General features: G+C 53.4%; 1 protein-coding gene across 1 annotated transcript; it reads right to left on the bottom strand.

Moving 5' to 3' along the window:
* Window positions 1–46: 46 nt before the first annotated feature.
* Window positions 47–20,893, bottom strand: NOP14 (NOP14 nucleolar protein). Its single transcript, XM_060013052.1, has 18 exons — window positions 20,608–20,893; window positions 17,759–17,893; window positions 17,119–17,260; window positions 13,852–13,994; window positions 12,889–13,023; window positions 11,833–11,955; window positions 10,904–11,035; window positions 9,916–10,174; window positions 8,922–9,052; window positions 8,296–8,381; window positions 7,283–7,418; window positions 5,785–5,886; window positions 5,131–5,284; window positions 3,336–3,495; window positions 1,260–1,407; window positions 633–751; window positions 335–490; window positions 47–169 (listed from the first exon to the last, which is right to left on the bottom strand). The coding sequence occupies exons 1-18, from the start codon at window positions 20,800–20,802 to the stop codon at window positions 70–72; spliced, it is 2,556 nt and encodes an 851-aa protein (XP_059869035.1). The 5' UTR covers window positions 20,803–20,893; the 3' UTR covers window positions 47–69.
* Between the last annotated feature and the right edge of the window lie 47 nt (window positions 20,894–20,940).

Raw genomic sequence — 20,940 nt, 5'->3', positions numbered from 1 at the left:
CTTGACGTTACAGCACCCGTTACGGCATTCATTACATAGCATCTCCTTGTCTGATTCATAAAACATAATTTATTTTTTGAACTTCTTCCTCTTCAGAGCCTTCCATTCACCTTCCTGTGTGGCCAGGCTGTTAAAAAGCTGCTTCACTTTTCGTTTTCTTTCCGCGTCCCTTTAAAAAAAAAAAAAAAAAAAAAAAAGCCCATTTTTGGATACATTTTGGAGGACATCTTGCCCTTTTTCCTATCTGACCCAATAGCAGTTCACATCCGCGTGGCCCGCCCTCACCCCGGCCCAGCACCCACACCAGCCCCTGCCAGACCCCATCGCCCCTCACCGTTCCATGATCTCCGAGAGCTGCATCCGGGCCAGGAACTGGTTGTCCTTGCGGATCTCCCGGACGGCGCCTTTAAACTCTCGCCTGTGCTTGTGGATCAGTCTCTTCCTCTCCTGCTCCTCCTTTGTGCAGCCCTGCTTCTTCCCAAACTCGAGGCTGAAGGTGCAAAGCCGGCCTTGAGGGCGCAGGGTCTGCGCACCCAGAGCCTGCCAGGCCCCGGTCAGGGCCGCCCCCAGCCACAGCCCCGGACTCCCCAAGCCCCTCTGGGGCTGGGGTGCTGGGGGGCCTCCGTACTCACACTTTGACCAGCCGGGGGGTGAACAGCTTCAGCGGCACCGGCTTGCTCTTCTCACAGACCAGCGGCCGATAGTGCTTCGGCTGCTTTTCCATTTCCGTCAAAATGCTCCGACTCAGCTCCTGACACGTGAGGAAAGCTGACACCGCCGGGCCTGCCCACCGTGGCCTCCGGAGCTCCTCCCTCCGGGCCGCCCCTTCCCCTGGGCCCGGCGGCTGCAGGTGCAGAGCCACTGTGCCCAGACGGCCCAGCTCTCACGAAGCTTCCACCTTCCTGCAGCGTCCTCGTGGCATCTGGCCTGGTGGGACTTCAGACCCACAGACCCATCGAGCAACAGAACGGTCTCTCCCAGAGGAATGTGGGGAGCACACGATGGGGACCAGCCCATTCGTACAGAGGGGAGCCCCCAGGCCAAAAGGCAGGTGCCCCTCATGGCTTCCTGTCGCCTGGTGCAGGGCAGTGGGACCATCCTCAGAACCCGAGTGACCTGGGAGGGGCGCGGGGCCTGGAGCCGCTGCCCAGGCTGAGGGGGGCGGCTGGCCTTGATTCCTAGCGCCAGAACCCCGGTGACAGAAACGCCCGCCAGCCTGCCCCAACTCCGGGACACGGCCGCGCCATGGGAGGCCTCACCTGGAGCTCGGGCGGGCAGCTGCGGGCTGCCAGGTGCTCCATCAGGAGGGCTCGCAGGGGCTGCACGATGTCGTGGAAGGAGGGCAGGGTGCCATAGACGGTCACACAGCGCTGCACCAGAGCCAGACACACGGCCAGGCAGGACAGCCTGCATGGGTGACACCCGGCCTCAGGCAAACAGGAAGGAAGGGCCCCTCCCCGTCACCAACAAAGCCCATCATCTTGGCAAAGATGAAAACCTTCCACTCGTGGGCCTGGGCCGCAGGACCCTGAGGTCAAACATCTGCCCTGGGCAACGGCTGCAGCCCGATGGCTGATGGGATCAGGAGTTAAAGAAAACATCCTGCTTCCCTGAATAGGAAAGAACGTTGCGGGAAATGCAGCAACAACTTGGAAAGAGTACTCGGTGTTTTTTGTTTTTTAAACAGAAGAAAAAGTTTAGTAACACATATACATTTCTTGGGAGAGACCCAAGAAAACTGACTCACTCGCTACAATGGCTGGAGCCCTCATCTTAAATAAACCCCGTTGTAGTTTTTAAATTACTAAAACTATTTCCAGTATCAAGCAGATATACTTTGAAAATCACACACATTCTGGGAAAGTTAGGTTTTCATGGAAAAAAACGGCCATCAGGATGTGAACAGACATTTCTCCAAAGATTATGAACGTGCAACAAGCACGTGGAAAGATGCTCATTACTAATCATTAGAAAAATCAAGGCAGAATCGTAATGAGACACCGCCTCATACCCATGAGGATGGCTACCATCAAAAATCCAGAAATTACTAAGTGTTGACAAGGATGTGAAGAAATTGGAACCCTCATACGCTGTTGGTGGGAATGTAAAATGGTACAGCTGTGGTGGAAAACAGCATGGAGGTTCCTCAAAAAATTAGAAATAAAACTATCATCTGACCCAGCAATTCCATCTCTGGGTATAAACCCAAAAGAACTGAAAGCAGAAACTGGAATAGATACTTGTACCCCCATGTCCACAGCAGCCTTATTCAGAATAACCAAAAAGTGGGAGCAACTCAAGTGTCCACTGATGGATGAATGAATAAACAAAATGTGGTCCATCCACACAACGGAGTATGATTCAGCCTTAAAAAGGAAGGAAATTCTGATACCTGCTAAAGATGGATGAACATTGAGGACATTACACTCAGTGAAATAAAATAAGTCACAAAAGGACAAATCCTGCGATTCCACCTATATGAGATGCAGCAGAGGAGTCAAATCCACAGACAGAAAGGAGGATGGTGGGGCTTGGGGTGTGGCGTGGGATTAGTCTTTAATGGGGACAGAGTTTCAGTTTGGGAAGATGAGTAAGTTCTGGAGATGGAGGGTGGTGACGGTTCCTTAACAGTGTAAATGTACTTAAGATGCCACCGAACCATACATTTAAAAATGGTTAAGATGGTAAATGTTATCTGCATTTTAACACAACAAATAAATGTCAACAAAAAAATTCAAATAACCATAATTTTTTTAAAAATCAGAGGACTTAGGAGAAAAAGTCCTAGTCCCCTCCTCATTCTACTTCTACAGACTGAAGGATGTGACCCCACAAAATCCCCCTGTTGAAACCGAACCCCTATCGTGGTGGTATTTGGAGGTGATTATGTCTACCAGTCCAGGAACACAGACGTGTTTCCATTCATTCATGTCTTTGTTAAGTACTTTCAACAAATGTTTTGTAGTTTCCATCGTACTAGTCTTCCACCTCCCTGCATAAGCTAATTCTTAAGTAATTTTATTCCTTTTGATGCTATTGTAGATGGGATCGTTTTTGCAATTTCCTTTCAGACTGTTCATTGTTTGTGTGTAGAAATACAACTGACTTTTGTACGTTGGCTCTGTATCCAGCTACTTTGCTGAATTCACTTATCAGATCTGATAGCTCTTCCGTGGAACCTTTAGGATTTTCCACATATAAAATCATTTCATCTGCGAACAGAGATAACCCGGGTGCATCTTCAAGGCTGGGTGCTGGGTCACGTCTGGCTTGCAGCCTGGCCCCTCGGAGGTCTAAGCTGGCACCACGGCCCGGAGCCCCAGGCCCGCACGTACCTGGTGTGGTTGGCCTCTGTCTCAGTCTGGGCTTTCAGTCTTCCTGCCCACTGGAGGGGGAGGCTTCTCCTGTGCCACGTGGTCATGGCCTCCTCGTCAGAAACCACGAGCAACTCCGAGTTCTTCCCAAGTGCTCTGAAAGGGTGCACCAGAGTGTAACCTGGATTCCAAGTGGGACAGGGACAGAGTCGGCCTCTGAGGCTACCGGGCTCGCAGGGCAGGCTCTGCAGGGTGAAGCCTTTGGAAGTTCATTCTAACAAACATGTGCTGTGCTTACCACCAGAGACGAGCGACAGCTTTGACAGGGGTGTGTGGGCCAAGTCCAAGCTCAGACTAGGCCCCTGCCCTCGTGGGCAGACTAGACTGAGTATCCGTAAGAAACGACGGACAAAGGAAAAGCAGAGGAGGGTGAGGCGGGTTTGTCAGGAGAGCTGGGGCGGTGGGGCAGGGTGCAGAGCTCACCAGGCCAGAGAAGGCCTGCTCCAGAGACCCGGGGAGCGAGCAGGACTTAAGCCCACCGTTACTCAGAGGAGCAGTCGAAGCAGACGGAAGGGACTGCCGGGGAGGGTGCCAGGCCGGGTGCGGTCCAGGCACGGCAGAGTGGGCGGTGGCTGGGCAGAGGGTGGGGGGCATACGGGTGACAGCCAGTCTGCTGACCAGTCCCGACTCCAGCGTCCAGTGCCCTCCACCGGGGCCCCTCCTCCAGCACTGCAGCCACCCTGACGTCTCCCTGGGGTGTGGCTGTCCCCCCCGTGCCCATCCCCACAGCTGGCAGAGAGGAGCCCACAGCGTGGGGCTCAGAGAAATCAGGCAAGTGTCCATGTGAGGTTACGAGGAGAAAGTGGAAGGGCAGGGAAGGGAAAAGGAGGCCGGGAAAGCAGCCCCTCTAGACACGGAGGAGCGAGGGGACAAAGGTGGGCAGCTCCTGGAGGGCGAGGGAGCCGTGAGTGGGCAGAAGCGTGGGGAAGAGTGTCAGCATCCTGTGTGGGGGAGGGGAGGGGAGGGTGTGATAGTTCAGAAGAGCAACAACTGCTGAAACCCTGTCAGAATACTGCTGTCCACGATCTCCTTCCAACATTCAGAACATTGTAGAAACTACAGGAGCGGTGCTGCTGACTAGAGATAGACCGTGAGCTACGCCAGTTAAAGTGTTCTTGTTGCCACATAAAATGAGTAAAAACAAAAAGGTAAATCTTTTTTTTTTTTTTGCGGTACGCGGGCCTCTCACTGCTGTGGCCTCTCCCGTTGCGGAGCACAGGCTCCGGACGCGCAGGCTCAGCGGCCATGGCTCACGGGCCCAGCCGCTCCGCGGCACGTGGGATCTTCCCGGGCCGGGGCACGAACCCGCGTCCCCTGCATCGGCAGGCGGACTCTCAACCACTGCGCCACCAGGGAAGCCCCCAAAAAGGTAAATCTTAATGGATGTATTTTATTTACCCTCCCCCCCAAATACTGTTTCAACACACAGTCAATACAGTAAACCTCAGTATTTTATATATTTCTGGTAGGTAGTCTTGCCACCTGGGGGGTACTTTACACTAAGCTCAGACTCCCCACACGTGGAAATGGGCTACTGTGCTGGACAGATAAAGTGGGATCCTGATTGTTTTCAAAATGTGGGTTTACACACATCCACACAGAGGGAAAAAAGGATGCTACTCTGGAGGATGAGACTTGAGACTCTTTTGTCTTCTTTCTAACTTCCCCACATCCTAAGCTTTCTACAATGAATACCGATTCCTATTAAAAGTCTAAAGTACAGTATATTTGCAAACGCTGCCTCCAATCAACTCACCTTGGCTCTGCTTGTTGGGAGTTGCGATGTAAAGAATCCCAACAAGAAAATTGATGAGCTCAGGTATGAACCTCTGGGACAGAGACACATAGTCCAGGAACACGCAGCACACGAAGAGCCCCTTCACCACGTCTTGGAGGGACTGGATGGGACACTGGCAAAGGAACACAGGGCACAGTGTCCACTTGGGAACAACATTCACAACACTGCGCCAGGCAGACAGCCTGGCTTCCGCGGGAAGCCGCAGGCCCCGACCTTCCTCTGCACGGAGGGGAGCACCGCCCCCACGGCAGGATCGAGGCGCGTGGCATGCAATCAGGCGCAGAGCCCTGTGACCGTAAGGTCCCACCCTTTCGGAGCGGAACGCTGGTAACTGCCACAGCAAGTGGGTACCGATCACACGCCCCCTCAAGGAAAACGGAGCTATTTGGACTTTTAAAGCCAAGAGGGGAACAGAACCCCAGATCAGACACGATGCCCTCATGCGCTTTCTGGGGTCACACCCTCTGCCACCTCGCCCGGGAGCTCTGGGAAGGAGCTGCTACGCAGGCCTCGCTGACGAGCCTTTCCTACTCCTGCCCCAAGGAGCGCCAGTCTCCGCGGCCCCGCTCAGCCCCTGGGAGGGCTGGCTCTGATGGGGAGGCCCTGACGTACCTTGGTTAGCAGCTGGCTCAGACACAGCAGCGCAGGCGTGACCACCGGGTGCCGGAAGTCAGAGGTTGGAAACAACATCCCAGCAATTTTCAAGTAAACGAGCTGGAAAGAAAGCGCCACCACAAGGGCTAAAGAAGGGAGACAGCCTGACGCGCACCTCTGGGCTGTTCTGCGGAGACCAAGACCACCACCCGCCGGGGGCGGGGACTGCAGGCTGCCCGCGAGCACCAGGCCCCAGACGCTGGGAGCCAAGTGGCCGAACATCACCCTGTCAGCTCACCACCAGCCACTCAGAGGAAAGCCCACCAGCTGGTCACACACCCTGGGACCCTCACCCTCGATGTTGCCTTTAAAACCCCTCCCCTGAGGCCCTCAGGGGGTCCGTGTCTCTTGGGCACGAGCTGCCTGCAGTAAACGCTGCACGTTTCTTCCCCACAACCTGGCAGCAGTCGGCTGGCTTTGCTGTGCGCCGGGCGAGGGTGGGCCCCAATTTGGTTCAGTAACAACATCAACTCATGAATCCTCACGCCAGCCTACGGGACAGGTACCACTGAGCCATCACTACCGCCTACAGCCGGGAGAGGCCAGGCCCGCGCAGCCCAGGATGGAAGCCCGGGCAGCCTGCCAACCCCCCTGGCCTCCCCACTACTCCTCGCCAGGGACAGGCTCCGGGGAGGCAAGGCTGGATACCCTCGGCCACAGCTCGGGCACCCACCTACCCCAGGTCACACAGAGAAAGGGGCCGAGGCCACAGACACTGGCTCAGATGCCTTCCCAAGGAGTCTACTGACCCACTGACATAAAGCCGAACTTTTTTTTTTTTTTTTGTGGTACGCAGGCCTCTCACTGTTGTGGCCCCTCCCGCTGTGGAGCACAGGCTCCGGACGCGCAGGCTCAGCGGCCATGGCTCACAGGCCCAGCTGCTCCGCGGCATGTGGGATCTTCCCAGACCGGGGCACGAACCCGCGTCCCCTGCATCGGCAGGCGGACTCTCAACCACTGCGCCACCAGGGAAGCCCTAAAGCCGAACTTTTAAGTTCCTGCCCGTCGCCGTTAGTTCATTTCAACACGAAGACCAGAAAATGGAACGGACTGAGCAGTACTTCTTCAGTGACCAGAGCTGACGACACAGCCCACGGCTGTCGTGAAACGGTCAGAAACCTCAGAGAGGTTAGAGGTCGCTGTGCACAAGCAGGTGGAGCAACCAGCCCACAGGTTCAGGTGCTCAGGAAAACACACCCCGGGTCTGCCATCAAGACTAAACACGGCACCGTTCACGGAGAAGTCAAACCAGGAACTCTGCTCCTGAGCCCACATTAGCTAGTGGTTAACAGGTCAGCAGTCCTTCCAGGGCTGGCCCAGCGTGCCCTCCAGATGGCTGCGGAGGCTCTGGGGCAGACCACCCTCTTGAAGCCCCCAGCCCCTCCGTGCCACGGCAGCACACTGGACAGATGGCAGCCGCGGGTCAACGGCCAGATGAGACACGCCCCTGGCTTACCACGTCCAGGCCCGGGAAGGCCGCCCGGCCTGTGGTCTCAACCATTCCTTCCATGTCGTGCATGGCATCTCGGAGGACAAATCTCACGGCGCTGCTTGCGGCTTCAGGAAACATCTGGCAAAGGTTATACAGCTGCCTGTTCATCAGAGACGTGTCGGGGAGAGTGTCCGCAGGCAACAAAACATAGGACCCCTCAGACCACCCACGTCTATCATCTTCCTCTGGAGTCACCTGCCGGCTGAGCTGGAGCTGGAAGCCCCTGGATGAATGCACTTTTCCTTACTGACACCTGGCTGGCCGTCTCGGTGATCCAGGTAGTTTTTCTAATAGTGTTTTATAATAACCTATACTCATTTTTGCTATTTGCTAAGAACCTGGTCGTAACTTCTCAGTACTGGTGGCAGAAGTAGCTCTGTTTATGCAAGTAACAGCACGGAAGGCATATTCTAAGGGCCAGACGTGGCTGACAGTCCTGAACCCAGTGGTACCTCACAAGCACTCCTGGGGGCAGAGGCTGGCACGGGGTGGAGGCGTGTGCAGGTGGCCAGCCCGAGGGTACCACCAGGCACCTGCTCTCACGGACCCTCCCAACTGAGCACCCTGCCCGCTGCGCCCTGCTCCAGCCACCACGGGGCCAGGAGCCACCATGCTGCTCTGCTCTCACGGGGCCTGGTGCAGAGCCCGGCCCGGGGACCCCGCGCAGGACAGCAGCAGGCGGGCGAATGAAACAGAAAATTTGCCGTCAAATATTAATAAACTGAAGGGGCCCTACTGTCTTAAAGTCGATTCGTTTGCAGTTAAAAGCAGGTCCCATCTCTAGGGCAATGGGAGCAGCGCGTCAACACGACTTAGGAGCAGGATGGCGTACGGAAATCACCGCAGCTGTGCGAGCTGTGGGTCCACTGGCAAGGCTGCCTTAATAACTCCGAAGTTATTCTACAACTTTACTAAAGGGCACAAAATTTGTTCAACTCAGCCCCACGTTCCAGATAAGGCACCCCGTTTTCACTTACACAACCAACTTGTTGATTCCGCCAAGGTCTGGAGGATCACTTGTAGCCAAATCTCCGACGTATTCCAAAAGGAAGCCAAACAGTTTCTGCAGGAACAGGGTTGGGGCCAGAGCTCAGGGCTGAGCCCAGAACGGAGCTGCGGCACAGCACGCCCTGCCCCCTGTGCCCCCGCACCGGGTGGGGCGAGGGCCTCAGGGCCAGCGAAGGGGGCATGTGACCCAAGGCAGGCACACGGGCGAAGAGCACAGGGTCTGGGTGCTGCCTTGGCTGGCGGGCAACGCCTCAGTCCTAGACCAGGAGCGCGCCGGCCGGGCGCCAAAGAGGACGAGGCACGTTCCTAGCTATCTACTTCCCCAAAGCCTGGCTTTGCTGCGTGACGGTGTGCGCGGTGGACTCAGTGTAAACTGAGGTCAACAGCTCGGCCTCCTCCTGGGCCTGCCGTGGCCCTGGAGCTGACGCACACCCAGGCCTGGCTCTCTGCCCCCTGACCCACACCCCACCGTGAAATCTCGCGGCCGTAAGCACGGGGTGCACTTCAGGACCACCAGCTTCACGGTTACGATGCCCACACAGACCAGGGCTCTTCCCTGACACTCCCAACACTGCAGACAAACGACTCAGCGTACTTCTAGTTTTGCTTTGTTTCCCACTGCGAGACTTGGATGGTTGCATTTCTGAATTCTCTCCACAACCAAAAGCTGCTCTTCCGTCGATCTTCCCGATAATAAAGACTTCAGTTCCTCGTAGGATTTGGGAGCTATCAAAATAAACACAAAACACACTCCACGCTTAACTTGTCAAATGAGAATTACGTTTCTGGTAACAGAGATAAAAACTGAACACAAATTAAATAATACAACTTCTTTTACTTCATCCAAAGAAATACTTCCGCCTGTTTTATAGAACCACTCATTTTGTGTAATTACCACACTGCTTCTAACGTGTGCCCGCGTGCCCGCCAAGGGTGAGGCTCGAGGAAACTGGGCTGCCTGCAACAAGCCTCGACGAAGAAATGACCCCAAGCTCCCCTCCAGGAGGAATCCCGCCAATGCCCGACACGGGGAGGGAGGAGGGGACAGTGCGTGGGCGGGGTGGCCGCCAGGACCGTTCAGAACAGGCTGGAAGCTGGAAGGAGCCCCGCGAGCAGTGCAGCGTCACGCCTGAGATGCCCCCGGCAGCCAGCTCCACCCGCCAGTTCAACCGCTCTGGAAACGCCCTTAAGTCGCAGGACAGCTTAGGCCTGCGGACTGGAACCGGATGGGGTGTCTGCACGTGGGACAGAGCAGCCCACCGTGTGCTACATGCCATGTCACGAGGCCTGAGCCCGACTCCGCGGCCACCCTTGCCCACAAAGGGCTGACTTGTCAAGTGGCAGGGACCTCCGCCGGCGGCCTGCAGAACTGCTGCAGCCACATAGCAGAGGCTGACGTGCTGCCCAGAGCACTCGGGTCAGATCCCAGGGGCGTCGCGGAGAAGGATGACCGTGCCTGTCTGCCAGCCAGGACAGCACAGACGGGCTGTGCCCGTGTGTCCAGGCCCGTACCCTGTCCCACTCCATGACGCATCCCGTGAGGCAGACGCCACCAGGTCACTGCGGTCACTCCCCAGTTGTCTGTCTACCTGCGAACATATAGGGCAGCTCGGCCCTGGCAGCCTCCCGGTCGTCGGCTGCCGATCGCTCCCCGGGATTCGGACGCTGCTCCTCCTGGGTCCTCTCGCTCCCGTCCTTGCTCTGCACGTCAGACTCCAGGCCTGAGGGGCCGTCCGGGCCATCGCTCTCCTCTGGGTCCCCCTCGCTCGAGCCTTTGCCCTCTTCCCCTTCGCTCTCACTGCTACTGGCTTCCCCGCTTGGCTCTTCCTCGACGTTCATCCTTCCATCCTGGGAACAGAGTGTGGGAACCAGTGGCATCACTCCTCAGGGGACAGCAGCTGGCACAGCCTGTGACCGTGTCTGAGGGCCGTGCACGTGCAGACGCTTTATGCTACTTGTCTGCCAGGAACACGCGGCCCGGTGCTGCACCGTACACGGGCGTGGGGCCTCTCTCCCACCTCCTTCGGGGCTGCTACACGTCACGGGGCTAAAGGCCTGGGAACCGCAGTCCCCACACCCTGCCGCCAGGACTCTGGGCAGGGCTTGTCTCTGCTGGGGAGCGGCGGGGGTCCAGGATGCGGAAGGCGCCCCAGCGGACAGGCTCCGGCTGCTATGAGTGTCTGGCAGCCCCAGGAAGCTGGGGCTTCCTGGCATGTGGGCTGCACACGGAGGTGGTGGGACCTCAACATCGGAGGGTGACCCCTGACGACTCCCCCAGATAACCCAGTGTTTTGCGAGCACCCGGTTTCCCGTCTTGGAACCCTTTCTGCTCGAGACCCCTGGCCTTCTCCTATCTTCCTGCCCCGAGTGGGGCCGACGCTCTGAAAGGGGAGAGGAGTATAGAGCTAATGGGGCTCGCGGATGAAAAACCTCACCAACTTTAGAAAGAGCCCCAGAGAAACTGCTTCTAAAAAGACTCACAATTTCCACCTGTGGTAAACCTATGAAGTGAAAAACCAGGAAATGTGTTGCTTTAAATTAAAAAAAAAAAAAAGGAAACGAAGGCAAACATCTTACTTTGTAAGAAAGCAAACGCCTGTCATCTTTGTCTAGTACGAAGCCATCACTTAAGTCATCCGCCGACATGTGTTTCGGTCTCTTAATACGTTCGTCCTCCTCCTTTCCAAGCATCCTCCGGAGTCTTTCAGCCTGAGCAGGAAAGACAGAAAAGCTGTCTGCCGTGCTGTGAGCACGTGGCAGGGACGCACGCTCCAGGCTCCCTCGGCCATCACAGCTGCTTCAGGCCTGCCTTCTGCTTTCTTCAACCAGACACGCAAACCCTTGGCAAGCATCGTGTGGAAGACTTATTTTAACAAAAATAAAAATACTGCGGCAGAAACATGTTCCCGTCACAAGGAAGGAAAAGCTGTCACCCTGGGGGCTTTCTGGCCAAATGATGGTGGCCAACCATCGGCTTCACTCACCACCAGGCCCCAGAAGAGGAACAGGACACCTTACACTGAGGTCTGCATCCATTTAACAAGCAGCTCAGCTACTCTGTCCCTCTGAACCATGCAATGGCCACAGGAGATGGCCCACGAGGGGGGTACTGAAAAGGCCAGATGCACGACAGTATGCCTCCACTTCATTTTTGTTTTGTAACGTAAGGAAATTTAAAAAACCTTTAAGAGAAAAGAGGTGAAAAGGTAGTGCACTATATCGCTAGCAGCTGTTCTGAGGTAAAGGGATTAGAAAGAAAGTCATTTTTAATTTGTTATATTGGGTATTATCTGCATTTATTTTTCCTTTTATAGTTAAAAAAAATAAAACAAACTTGTTTAGAGACTAAAAAGATTTCACTGGCAAAACACAGCACACCTGCAGCCCATTGAACACAACAAGGTGGAAAGCGCCTTTCCGGTAGTAGCAGCTTCCCAGAGCAGCCCTGCCCCTGCCCCTGCCTCGCCCCGCCCCCTGCCCCGCCCCCTGCCCCGCCCCCTAGACACCTCCAGGCACTTGAGCCGCTCCCGCTCCTCCTGGGCCAGCTCCTCCTCCGTCTTCATCCTGTTAGAGGGCGGCGCTTTCATTTCAAAGCCGAGCTCACGAACCATCATGTCGTATGCGTCAGGCTAGGGCAGAAAGAAGAAATTGTTTTTTTAAAGAAAAGACCTGCATAATGAGCTTCCTGCACATCCCAATTGTGGCTGGACATCTTTACGGAAGAAGCTAAACCACGGCCTAAGTCTTTTCTTCTTGTGTGACAGAGGCCTGTTCTAATCAGTCTCGAGGACGCCTTTAGGTCATATACAACTATTTGCTCCTCGAAAATTCTTAAAGTATGTCTGCTTTAAGAAAACTAAAACTTGGGCTTCCCTGCTGGCGCAGTGGTTGGGAGTCCGCCTGCTGATGCAGGGGACACAGGTTCGTGCCCTGGTCCGGGAAGATCCCACATGCTGTGGAGCGGCTGGGCCCGTGAGCCATGGCCGCTGAGCCTGTGCGTCCGGAGCCTGTGCTCCACAACGGGAGAAGCCACAACAGTGAGAGGCCCGCGTACCGCAAAAAAAAAAAAAAGAAAACTAAACTTTGCTCATCTAGGCATTAAGCCCCCAAATGGGATTTTGGGGGAAGCAACAGTAAGGTCGACTCACAGATGTGCAGATGGCCACACGGCAAGGTAATCTGGTGAAATCCAAGTATTTTCTAGAAACCAGCAACTCAAACGAATGCACCTTCTCTGACAATTTAGACTAAAAGCAATGTGGTAGGAACCAAATATTGTCCAGGGGGAAAAATAAATAAATGTATATATCAATACACATACCAAGTCTTCTCATACCAAGAAACAACCATTTTCTTTACTTTCATTATTCTGGAGTAGATAGTGAAGTAACTTTTAGTCTATTTCCACCCTGATGTAATACACGTCAGATACCTCAATATAAAAGTTTAACAGAAAACTTAAGTCCTAAAAGGGAGAACAGATGTCTGGCTCCCCCTCTTCTGCAGAGAAAGGCTGGGTCAATGGTCGTGAGCCCAGGCTGCCTGTGAGGTGCTGACCCCACCTTGGGTTTCTCCTTTCCACCTCTGCTCTCGGATGTGGGTGTTTTACGGGCCAGGAGAGTCTGGATTTCTTTCCAGTCTTGGTCTAGCTTCTCTGTGAGTTCAAGGGCGTCTTCTCGTTGAGCCTGTCTCTCCCTCTGGGGAAAAAGAACAGAAGGCACCCCATTACTGCCGGCCTCCAGCAGATGTCCAGGCCCCACTGGACAACCGCTCAGCCCAACATGCCGACGGGGAAAGAGACCACGAGAAATCAGCATCTCAGGATCCCATCACGCAGAACGAACTTCCTGCTGTAAAACTGCTCTTCTAGATGCTCTGAGCAGTTTGCCTTTAGCAAAAGCAGTGATGTTTTGCGACTCTTGATACGTGCCACAACACTAAAACCAACCCTCCCCCCAAACCAAAACCAAAACCCCAAGAAACCATCAGAAGTACATGCTTGGGGCTTCCGTGGTAGTGCAGTGGTTAAGAATCCCCCTGCCAATGCAGGGGATACGGGTTCGAGCCTTGGTCCAGGAAGATCCCACATGCCACGGAGCAACTAAGCCCCTGCGCCAAAACTACTGAGCCTGCACTCTAGAGCCTGCGTGCCACAACTACTGAAGCCCGTGTGCCTAGAGCCCGTGCTCCGCAACAAGAGAAGCCACCGCGATGAGAAGCCCGCAAACTGCAACGAAGAGTAGGCCCCACTCGCCACAACTAGAGAAAAGCCCGCGCGCAGCAGAAAAGACCCGACACAGCCAAAAATAAATAAATAAATAAATAAAATTTAAAAAAAAAGAGGAAGTACATGCTTGATGAAACTTAAAATGCATTTTGTATTCCTATTCAAAGTGAATGCTTTTATTGAATTCATAGAAAATATTAGACACAGCCTAAACCGCACAGGGAGGAAAGACTTGAAAGTGTTCAGCAGCGAGCCTGCGGGCGGTGCTGCTCCACAGCGAGAACGGCAGCGGACGCACCTTCTCCTGCCTTGATTTGGCGATGAGCTCCTCGATCAGCTCTTTGCGTGACTTCGGCTGTTGCCCCTCCTCGCCATGCTGTTGAGAGGTCTTCTTGTGAAGCGGCCCACCACCTCCTCCAAAATGGGCCGCCGTCAACTCAGCTGCAGACAGAGAGCAGAAAACCCCTCTGTGAAGCCAGGCCCGGCTGCGAAGTGGGTTTTGCAGTCGCTCTGCCAACGTTTCTCCAAGCACGGTCCTAAGAGCAGACTCCACGTTTAAGAGAAAACTCTCACCCACGGCAGGTGAGACTACAGGCACAGCGACACAAACCCCCAAGATGAGCCCCTCCGAGAAAACCCAGAGGCATAAAAAGACCAAACAGCTGTGATCCAAGTGACTGGAAACACCAAGAACCTGTTTTCCAATGTGTTAGCGTCTCACAGAAGATGGGCAAACGCAAACTAGCTCGTGCCTGAGTCCTAAGCGGGCGTGCCCAGGACCAGAGCCACTTCACACCCTCCCTGTGTCTCACAGAAAGTCCCGGGGGGCAGGGGGCGGAGCCAGCTACTGGAGTCACCGATTCCTAGGCTGCCTGAGCTACCAGGGAAGAAGAGAGAAAGACAACATTGGGAATCGTCGATTTTGGAAGAGAAAGAAACTTTAAAAAAATCCAATTTCTTGGAAGAGAAAACAGAGGCTTAGATGCTAAGCAACTGACTTCAGATCTCATCCAGTAAGAGAAACAGCTCCTGCCTGTGGCCCTCTAACCCCGTCAGGCCCACAACCCGCCGTCTGCGCCTGCGCTCCGCCATCCCCATCATGCCTCCTTCTGGAAGCTGCTCTCGCTCTCCCTGCAGTAGACTCTGGCCCGATTTAAAGGCCAACGCTCACTCCTCTGGGCAGCAGCTCCCTCCTCCAGGCAAGGCTGTCTGCGGACTTGGGCCCCCACTGCCCTCCTGATGCCTCCCCTGGGCTAACAGGTACCCCAAACACCCCTGCGCATCCTGCTTCCTCTCTACCACCCTCGCCTACAAGAGAATTTCAGGAAGACCTCTTGGCCTGCCCTAGCCAACTCTGTCCTTCCCCACTCAAGTCCCTCCGGCTCCCGTTCCTGAGTAAAAGCCAAAATTGTTCCCGTGGCCCCGGGGGCCCAGCCCACCTGTCTGTACCATCGCCCCCTCCAGTTGCCAGGCTCCTGGCTGGTCCCAGACTGTGACACCACCAGAGGCCTGCACGACAGCCACCTCCTTCGTGACCCTAATCAGGACTGCCTGGCGTGTCCCAGACCGCTCCAACTTCATTTCCCCCACAGCACTTCTACTTCCGACCGGCCTGCGGGATTTAGTGATTATTTAGTTTACTGTCTGGGTCTCCCCAGAAAACTGAGCTGCAGGTAGGTTTTACTCACTGCTATTTCCCCAGAACCAAGAGCACTGCCTGGCACATGCTGAATAAATGAATCAGTGAATGAGTGACTCCTCTGCTTCCTGCAAAGTTCAGCATATTAGAAAACACTATCATTTAGCATTCTACTAATTCAAGATTGTTTACAATATTTTCTGAAAATAAAATTTACAAAACATTAACTAAGGTGGTAGTATATAAAAGATTCCAAAAAGGATTCTCGGAGAAAAGAAAAAAAAAAAATCCATCAGTGTGTTTATACTGATGATAGGATTTAATTAGAAAACTAGGGTTGATTTTTAAGATGAAATTCTCCTAATCTAGGAGAACATATAAACTATGTAGTTGAACAAAACAGAATGTTTCCTAATGATTCATTTTAAAAGGTACGGCAAATATATTTATTTTCAAATATAAGAGGTTACCTGGAAATGTGCAAGTCCCCTGGATTCTCATGAGCTCATACTAAACATCAGAGGAGGATAGGAAACCTCAAATAAACAGTTGAGTCCCCAGGACCCAACACCTGGCAGAATGGGAATCCAACTTCTCCTCTAGTCAGCCAACCGTCACAGCCTATCATACCAACGAGGCCGAGGCCGACACCTTGTGATGAATGACCAGGCCGCCAAACGTTAAGGTGCCACGGCAGTCCCCTTCGGTGACAGTGAAGGTGAACGTGTTTAAAGCGAGGCGTGCATAAAAAGTCCTGAACAATGGAAAGTGCGCAGAGAAAGGCCCTCAAGGTGAACTATGTCCCCTCCTCAACCACGAAGCCTCAGCAGAGTTGAGGTCCGCCTCCCGGTGCTGTGGACAGAACCACGGGCTGCCCTAATTCCTAGGCCTTCTGCCCCCGCATCACCCAAATACCAAAAAGCAGTCATGGGCTTAACGGCTTGGCTTTCCACACACCAGAAAAACCGCTGAGTCAGTTTCAGTTTTGTGCAGCTTTGTTCTGAAGATGCTGACTAGAGGATATTCTAAATCATAAGGATGCGAACTTACGACATGACCGCAACTTTACAAAAGGGCCCAAGATGATCAGACCTGAACCGAGTCCTAACTCAGTTCAGTTGTGTATCAGTGTTAACTAATGCCACGGTTTAACCTGCTTTGTTATTATCTATAAATAAGAAGCTCAGGACTTCCCTGGTGGCCCAGTGGTTAAGAATCCGCCTGCCAATGCAGGGGACACAGGTTCGAGCCCTGATCTGGGAAGATTCCACATGCCGAGGAGCAACTAAGCCCGTGAGCCACAACTACTGAGCCCACACGCCTAGAGCCCGTGCTCTGCAACAAGAGAAGCCACCGCAATGAGAAGCCTGCGCACCGCAACGAAGAGTAGCCCTGGCTTGCTGCAACTAGAGAAAGCCTGTGCGCAGCAACGAAGACCCAACGCAGCCAAAAATGAAATAAGTAAATAAATAAATTTTAAAAAAGAAATTAAAAAGAAGCAGCTCAATGTTACTTCCCCCACAAAACTGTCATAAGCGGTTCCAGAGAAAACAAAGACTAAAAGAACTAAGTAAACACTGTTAGTGCACACATTGGGTCAGAACTGGTAACAGTGGTAGCAAAGCACTGTGGGTTAGTACAGAGGAGCTGTCCTAGGGGTTAGCGAGGTGGGTTTTACCCACAACTCTGACTCACGGGTTGGTCAAATCATATTGTTTCTCTGAGCTCACCGGGTAAAATAAGCTGGGGTGAAGTTCAAACAAGAGGAGGGACACTGAGGTGCTTTCTGTGACAGACAGACAGCAGGCTGTCTATCTTATCTACATATACACATTCTTAGAGATCTACACCTGCATTTTCTAGGTGTGCAAGCAGGGCAGAAAGAACGTCAGTGCTAAGCAGACTGCCCCTGATCCCAGGCCTCACCCGACAGCACTCCTCGGTCCTCGGCATCGCTGTCGCTATCGACAATGTCATTATGCTTTTCAATGTCTGCCAAAGACTGGCCGTAATGAGTCAGTTCTTCATCTTCATTTAGGTTGTAGATGCTTTTCTTTTCGTGTTGTCGCTGACAGAATAGAAAAAATGAAAATCAGTCTCCTAAAATTTCCACATCCATTTAACATCAAAAAAAGAATGATTTTTTCCCCCATTTTTGTGCAATGTGACAGTGTAGCTTTAAGATTATTCTGGGTCATTTGAGCAATGATTCGGATATAAACAGAACCCACAGAAGGTAAATAAATCAATGGGCCACCCTAAGGCACTGGGAAATCGTGCAGCTCTACCCACCAGGAATGCTCCACAATCCACTCGACCCAGCTGAAGGCAGCAGTTTAGTCCAGAACCCCAGGACGCATCACTGCCGGGCACTCTGGTTAAGATATTTATCCACCTAACTGGTATGTGCAAGAGGCTGCTTCCCCCTTGGTCTAGACAGGCAAGATACACAACTGAAGACCCATCCACTGTGCACTCACAAAAGTATAAACAAACAAGGGGGAAACGGCCTTCTCTTTGTATTTGACTTCTGTGTAAAACTACAGCAAAAGACTGTTTTCCATACCTGTTGTTCCAGAGCAAACCTCTTCATCATCTTCTCCTCCGGGCTTATGTTGCTATTGTATTCTCCAAAGCGTTTATCTCTAAATACGTTGGACTTATCCCTTTCTTTGTATTCCTTTAGCAAAGTCTGGGTGCGCTGAAAAACAGATCATAGAACAATCTCTCACCGGTCCTGGCAACTCTGAGCTCTGACGGCCTGGCAGTCTTAGTCACCAAAGGGGAGGTGCTTCCACAAGGGGACACAACGCTGGCTCTAAGGAACTGGAAAATGCCATTTTCTATGCCTCAGGCCCCTGAGACAAACAGTCCAAAAAAGGCCAATCTACTGGCTGGAAAGACTGATCTCAATTACCAAGGAGAAACTGGGTCGCTGCCATACAACGGCAGCAAAGAGGATGATGTCTGGAACCCAGGGGATTCTCTAGAGTGTGTGTTAGTACTTCCATGCCTAATATCAAAGGTTAAGGTAAAATGATGGCAACCAAAAAAAAGCAGACAATCGAGCAGAGGTCACTCCACCCAGGTGAAGAAGCCAGAGGAGTTCAGGTTCTAGCCGAGTAAGGGGAGCAGGGAACAATGATCTGAGAGGCCATGTATGTCAATGACGACGTCACGATCAATTACAGACACAGACTGCAGCAGCACTGCCTATCTGCTCTTTGCTTGTTACATACGTGTCATTATGTGTATATGCAGTCAGTCTTTGCTATTTGCAGATTCCGTATTTATGTATTTGTCTCTTGGTAAAATTTACGTGTAGCCCCAAACCAATACTCTCAGCACTTTCTGGGTCATTCATGGACATGCATGTGATGCCCAGGAGGTGCAGTCGAGAGTGAGGACTCAGAACCCCACCAGCTGCACCACTTCCCAGCGAGGACTTTGGGAAGCGCCTACAGCCTCACCTGTAAAAAGGAGAGAATGGCAGTTCCTACCTCAGGCTCTTAAGGAGAAATGAGAAAACTGAGGCTTACATGATAAAGGAAAACATGTCTAGTCTGGAGCCCATGCAATGCCCATCCCCACATCTGCCCCCACAAGCCTGCCCTGGGGTGTCTAATGCAGGGGTGCATCGGAGTCGGCTATAAGTTTGTCTTGTCTACTATTACTGCCAGCTCCTTGCAATAAGGACGATGTTTGATTCAATTCAAAGATCAATTGGGGGGACTTCCCTGGTGGCGCAGTGGTTAAGAATCCGCCTGCCAATGCAGGGGACATATGTTTGAGCCCTGGTCCGGGAAGATCCCACATGCTGTGGAGCAACTAAGCCCGTGCGCCACAACTACTGAGCCTGTGTTCCACAACTACTGAAGCCCGTGTGTCTAGAGCCTGTGCTCCACAGCAAGACAGGCCACCGCAATGAGAAGCCCATGCACTGCAGCGAAGAGCAGCCCCTATTCACCACAACTAGAGAAAGCCTGTGCACAGCAACGAAGACCCAATGCAGCCATAAATAAATAAATAAATTTATTAAAAAAAAAAAAAAAGAAAAGATCAGTTGGGGTTTCCCTGGTGGTGAAATGGTTAAGAATCCGCCTGCCAATGCAGGGGACACAGGTTCGAGCCCTGGTCCGGGAAAATCCCACATGCCGTGGAGCAACGAAGCCAGTGTGCCACAACTACTAAGCCTGCGCTCTAGAGCCCATGAGCCACAATTACTGAGCTCACATGCCACAGCTACTGAAGCCCGCGCACCTAGAGCCCGTGTGGTCTATAACAAGAGAAGCCACCGCAATGAGAAGCCCGCGTACCGCAAAGAAGAGTAGCCCCCTCTCACCGCAACAAGAAAAAGCCCGCGTGCAGCAACAGACCCAAGGCAGCCAAAATAAATAAATAATAAAATAAATAAATTTATATATAAAAAAAGATCAACTGGATTACATGCTGTGGGACAGAACACAGATTATGAGCCCATGAAGGCAGGGCCAGGTGTTACTTTACCTTTACCTCTCCACCTGCTAGAACACAGCTTAAACGTTAAGTGCTCAGTGGCACATAAAGGCTTCACAGGTGTCCAAACCCAGTGCAAACCCCAGCCTTTACCAGCTGTGTGACCCTGGGAAATTTACTTGACCTTTCTGTGCTTTAATTTGTTCACTAACTTACTAATGTCTCCTCCTCAGAGTAACAATAAATATCGTTAAACAAACCAATGAGCATGTCTCAGAAGCTGCAGAGAGAATGCCACCCGAACTGAATTTCAAAGTACAGAATACTCTGGAACCGTAAGCACAGGAAAGCTGGAGGCTACGAGACTTTCCAAGAAGGCAGCATTTCAGTTACCCTGCAAGGGACAAGGTTGTGCGCTTCAAAGGACCGATACATTCCTTCTTCAAACATCTACTGAGCATGTAATCCCCTATCCTGTCCCTAACCAGCGGAGCTCAAAGTCTCAACGAGGGCAGGTTTTAAGAGGTTCGCACAGGGGCCGCGGCAGCGCGGAAGTGATGAACTCTGCCTGAGCTGGACTTGTGTGTGGGTCTCCAGGGAGGGACGGCGGTTTTGCGGGGAAATGTCGTCCCCGCCCACGCAGAGGCAGAGGCACGAAGATGAAAACAGTCCAGCTGACGCATGGCATACACGATACACGACGTCTCACTACTCCAGGCGCTGTCCCGAGGACTCTAAGTGGACGCTTCCCATTCTCCCGGCGGCCCTAGGATGTACGTACCACCATCATGGCCGATTTACAGAAGAGAAAAAGGGCACCGGAAAGTAAGTCCGTAGCTCGCCCAAGCCTGCCGGCGGCCCCTCGGTGCCGCAGGGGTTCGAGGAGCAGGGCCGTGGGTGGTCCCGGCCGGCAGGTGGGGCCGGGGGGACCCACCCCGGAGGGCCCGGCGCCCCGCTCACCTTCTGGAGGGCCCGCGCGCGCGACACCCCGGGCAGCCCCACGTCGTGGCGCGTCTTCCTGCCCAGGACCTGGAACTTCTGCCGGTTGACTTTCACCTCGAACGGGTTGGCGCTGGGCCTCGCCCGGCAGCCCCGCGCGCCCGCCGGGGCCCCGGGGGCCTTCCCGCGCGCTCCGGCAGACCTGGTCTTCCCCATGGCAACACGCGCTGCACCTCGGGGCGCTGACGAGGAGGTGGCAGCTACAGCTCGCGCTCCGTCCGGAGCTACCGCGCGGCCCAGCCGCCTAGGAGTGCCGCCCCCGTCTCGCGATAACTGAGCCAGCGAGACGTAGGA

This window comes from Delphinus delphis, chromosome 5, assembly GCF_949987515.2.
Source record: "Delphinus delphis chromosome 5, mDelDel1.2, whole genome shotgun sequence".
Taxonomy (NCBI): Eukaryota; Metazoa; Chordata; class Mammalia; order Artiodactyla; family Delphinidae; genus Delphinus; species Delphinus delphis.
The sequence above is the reverse complement of the archived record's forward strand: the minus strand, read 5'-3'. Positions and strand labels throughout refer to the sequence as shown.

Coding starts and splice junctions, on each gene's coding strand:
- NOP14 (XM_060013052.1), bottom strand. CDS start 20,802: ATGGGGAAGACCAGGTCTGCCGGAGCGCGCGGGAAGGCCCCCGGGGCC. Junction 9,053..9,915: donor GCTGCCCTATATGTTCGCAG/GTAGACAGACAA, acceptor TTATTTTGATAG/CTCCCAAATCCTACGAGGAA. Junction 5,887..7,282: donor CCTTCCCGGGCCTGGACGTG/GTAAGCCAGGGG, acceptor CTTTCTTTCCAG/CTCGTTTACTTGAAAATTGC.